Raw genomic sequence first — 4,396 nt, forward strand, 5'->3', positions numbered from 1 at the left:
CGTTGCTGTAGTTATTTTCCACTTAGAGCTAATCGATGGATTCAATGATCAGATTAAGACTAATTATGCTTAGAACCATTTAGGTGTGTAATCTAATCTGAATCTTCTTGAATAAGAACTCAAAACAAATCAAACAGGCTTTCACTTTTAACCCTTCGGAGGCAAGCAGATCTCAATAACTCAAAGGCAAGGCCAGCACAGGATACACAGTGAGACCTTGTCTCAAACAATAAAAAGACAATTGAAATACAGACAACAAATTTGATGTACTGTAAAATTATAATATAGATACTGGATCTCAAACACTTGGGGCAAAAAAAAAGGTCTACATACTGAAACCATTTTTTATAGTGGATCATATAGAACATATTAAAATTAATGTCACTTTTTGCCTTGTTAAAAATGTACTTGATAACTAAATGAAAACTATGCTGTATCTCTTGAGCAATAAATTTAAAATAACAAACTGGGTTTATGCTTTTAGATGCAAATATAGGAATAATTCACAGAAAATCCTGGGAGAATGAACAAATTTCATTTTTCTCCTATTATATCCTAAAGACAGAGTAAAAAGTCTCTGTTCAATTACTATCTGAGGTTGAGGCAGGACAGGGAAATGGAAAATTATAGGGATGTGGGAATGGGAAAGAGTTCCTCACTCTAGAGTGGAACCCTTATCAGAAAAGAATTTCAATTTAGCAACTTTCACTGAAGACCTTTCTCCCATCCAAGGTATGAATTTTGCAGTTTTCTAAGAAATCTCATCAGAAACTTCATTTACAGTTTAAAAAAAAAAAGTGTGTGTTTGGGGGTGGAGTCCTAACTTTTGTGGAACCCTGGAGTCTTCTACCTTCATTTCATTGGGTTGTAATGCCAGCTAGTACACCTCCAGACCCACCCTATAACCTCATTATCTAAGAAAAGAGGCACAGAGGGAAAGGTCCTTTAGAACCCTGTGGAGCAATAAAATTCCAAATAGCTTCAAACATCCAATTTTGCACAGGATGAAGGCTGAAGCAGTGACTAGCCTGTCCAGACGACACCTGAGGAAGCCAGAGCAGAGCCACAGCTGTCCTAAGTAAGGTATAAACTGCTCATTACAAAATGGATTGATTTCCCCAGAGACAGGGTTTCTCTGTGTAGCCCTGGCTGTCCTGGAACTCTCTGTAGCCCAGGCTGGCCTGGAACTCACAGAGATCCGCCTGCCTCTGCCTCCGAGTGCTGGGATTAAAGGCGTATGCTACTACCACCACCCAGTTTACAAAATGAATTCTTTTAGGGGAAGCTGGTGTTAGTAAATTCAACTTTTTAATAATTTGATGAGAAAATCAATTAAAATCTCATTTTAGCCAAAGTTAAGTGGGACTAATATATATGGCTGAAGAGGAAGTAAATATTAATATAATTATATAATATATATATGCTGAATTGTTTAAGGTCTGTGCCGCAGTTTTGCTGTCCATGAAAGACGGCTCATTCCAGCTGTTATCTGTTCTCTCCAGAGGAACAAAATGGGATCCAAATGAGAGGGGGAGTGGTTATAGTGAAAGCTCAAGACTGTCTTTTCACAGCTCCAGAGAACCAAATAAACTTCGTAAATCAAGACGATACATTTTCAAAAACTGCCTCCCCAACCTAGAGTGAATAAACAGCGGCATCCCATTAAGAATTCAGAAGCTAAATGCTTAATCCAATACTAATCAAATAAACCTGAAGGGGGAATTCATCATCATTAAAAAAAAAAAAAAAAAAAAAAAAAGCCCTTTGTATCAGATGCTGGATGAGGTGGCACAGGTTTATAATCCAAAATCTCAAATGGCTGCGGCAGGAGCCCAGAGTTTGTTACACAATGCATCCCAGGTCAGTCATCGCTACATAGCAAGAATCTGTCTAAAAAAAAAAAAAAAAAAATCCTGTATAGGATGTGGAAAGCTAGAATGCTTATTGCAGAAACATAAAAGTAATTCCCTTAAGTTTCTCATTCCTTTCCATGAAACTGAAATAGGCCATTGTACTGCACTGCTGTTTCCATCAGCCACTTGAGATCTGCCTATGGGTTAGAAAGACTTTGCTATCATTAAAAACGAAGGGGCAGATAAGAGAAATTTGTACTGCTTGGGAAACACCACCACCCTTTTACTTGGGATAGATCCCTTCTCCAACTGCCTCTCTGCCTTTGCTCTTTTAATTGAAAATAAGTTCCTTTATATCCTTCTAGATTGCCTCTGGCATTTAGAAAACATACATAGTAATATCTACCTCACAGATCTGTGTAAAGATTAAATGGGTTCATATACTACAATCATATATTAGTCCCTGGCATGTTGATAAGCACTCAGTAAGTGTTAATTATTTGATATGTTTAAAAAATATTAACAGGCAAATCTCTAGTAAAGACTTGGATGAATAGAAAACAAGTTCTGTATGTTGAAATTTTCCAGTCTGACCAGAAATCAGTTCATTCTGTAGGCTCAGTAGCTGTACCCTCAAACCTTAGAAAACCGAGTGGCAAGAAAATGTATACATATTTCTGTAATTAAATCATTTTTGGTTTTGTTTTCCGGACTCAGGGTTTCGCAGTGTATCCCAGGCTGGCCTTGAACTCAGATCTACCTACCTGAGCCTACCCAATGCTGGGACTAAAGGCGAACACCACCATCCACCGTTTTAAATTGTTTTCCTTTAAAAACTAGCCTCGATTTTATCCCGAGACCCTCCCATGTAGGCCAGCCTGGCCAGAAATTGTAACAGCATCACGTGACCTTGAAATTCTGATCCTACTTCCACTACCAGAACTAACTTTACAGATGTGTCCCACCCACCAGGCCAGGTTTCTGCAGTGATGGGGATTAAGCCCAGGTTTTCCTGCACGTCAAGCACTCTTAACAGCTCAGTTTACATCTTCAGCCTTGGCCTCTACTTCGAAATAATTAGGGCAGGAAACAATTCAGTTTAAAGCTCTTTAGTACTTCCTTTCGCCCGAAGTTCACATTACTTTTAACTAAGTCTTTGTGGCTTCTCAGGACATAAAACTGGGCTGCCTAATGAGACAGGCGGTTCATGGATCATCCTTATGTACTCACGCACTACACCTGGTACCGTGATCTCCGTGTACAACAGTTCAAGAGCCTTACTCTAGAACTTACTCATGTTTGCAGCTCTAATACGGACAACTTGGTGGCTCTTAAAAGAGCCTTTGGCGGTGGATGTTAACACTCGCTTGGGAAGTTTACTTTGCGCTAGTGTACTTGGTGACGGCCTTGGTGCCCTCGGACACGGCGTGCTTGGCCAGCTCCCCGGGCAGCAGCAGGCGCACGGCCGTCTGGATCTCCCGCGACGTGATGGTCGAGCGCTTGTTGTAGTGCGCCAGGCGCGACGCCTCGCCCGCGATGCGCTCGAAGATGTCGTTGACGAACGAGTTCATGATGCCCATGGCCTTGGAGGAGATGCCCGTGTCGGGGTGCACCTGCTTCAGCACCTTGTACACGTACACCGAGTAGCTCTCCTTGCGGCTGCGCTTGCGCTTCTTGCCGTCCTTCTTCTGCGCCTTGGTCACCGCCTTCTTGGAGCCCTTCTTCGGGGCGGGCGCGGACTTCGCGGGCTCAGGCATCTGACACAGACACAGGAATCACCCGGTCCGGGCTTTGCCTTTTTATAAGGCGTTATTCAAATGAGGCTTACAAAACACACTTCTGATTGAGTGCGTTTCAGTGACGTCACTAGATGCCCATTGTGCAGTCGCACAAACGCTCCTCGTTGGTCTAAATGAAGGGAAGGAGACAGCCAATCGCAAGGGTACTTTTTCGCGCCCAGAGAAGACTATAAGGCCCAAGCTCTGGCAGTTCTGGTCCACCCGGTTGTTAACGGCTCCTGTCTCTCGACCATGTCCGGACGCGGCAAGCAGGGCGGCAAGGCTCGCGCCAAGGCCAAGACCCGCTCCTCCCGGGCCGGCCTGCAGTTCCCCGTGGGTCGCGTGCACCGGCTGCTCCGCAAGGGCAACTACTCGGAGCGGGTGGGCGCAGGCGCTCCCGTGTACCTGGCGGCCGTGCTGGAGTACCTGACGGCCGAGATCCTGGAGCTGGCCGGCAACGCGGCCCGCGACAACAAGAAGACGCGCATCATCCCGCGCCACCTGCAGCTGGCCATCCGCAACGACGAGGAGCTCAACAAGCTGCTGGGCCGCGTCACCATCGCGCAGGGCGGCGTCCTGCCCAACATCCAGGCGGTGCTGCTGCCCAAGAAGACCGAGAGCCACCACAAGGCCAAGTGAGCAGCTTTAGATAACCCTCTCCCAAAAGGCTCTTTTCAGAGCCACTTACACAGTCTAGAAAGAAGCTGATGCATGTAAACCTAAAAACTGAGTCTTGAGTGATTCCCATTACATGATCTGCCATCC

The 4,396-nt window shown here is 44.8% G+C and overlaps 2 protein-coding genes across 2 annotated transcripts; one reads left to right on the forward strand and one right to left on the reverse strand.

The window, feature by feature from the left end:
- Window positions 1–3,225: 3,225 nt before the first annotated feature.
- Window positions 3,226–3,610, reverse strand: LOC118575634 (histone H2B type 1-K). Its single transcript, XM_036176099.1, has one exon. The coding sequence runs from the start codon at window positions 3,608–3,610 to the stop codon at window positions 3,230–3,232; it is 381 nt and encodes a 126-aa protein (XP_036031992.1). The 3' UTR covers window positions 3,226–3,229.
- A 273-nt stretch (window positions 3,611–3,883) lies between these two features.
- On the forward strand, window positions 3,884–4,309 carry LOC118575635 (histone H2A type 1-H). The gene has a single exon (XM_036176100.1). It carries the CDS (start codon window positions 3,884–3,886, stop codon window positions 4,268–4,270), a length of 387 nt encoding a protein of 128 aa, XP_036031993.1. The 3' UTR covers window positions 4,271–4,309.
- Window positions 4,310–4,396: the final 87 nt, after the last annotated feature.

This window comes from Onychomys torridus, unplaced genomic scaffold (genome assembly GCF_903995425.1).
Source record: "Onychomys torridus unplaced genomic scaffold, mOncTor1.1, whole genome shotgun sequence".
Lineage (NCBI taxonomy): Eukaryota > Metazoa > Chordata > Mammalia > Rodentia > Cricetidae > Onychomys > Onychomys torridus.

Bases quoted from the DNA above. Each gene is read 5' to 3' on its own strand.
- LOC118575634 (XM_036176099.1), bottom strand. From the start codon at position 3,610: ATGCCTGAGCCCGCGAAGTCCGCGCCCGCCCCGAAGAAGGGCTCCAAG.
- LOC118575635 (XM_036176100.1), top strand. From the start codon at position 3,884: ATGTCCGGACGCGGCAAGCAGGGCGGCAAGGCTCGCGCCAAGGCCAAG.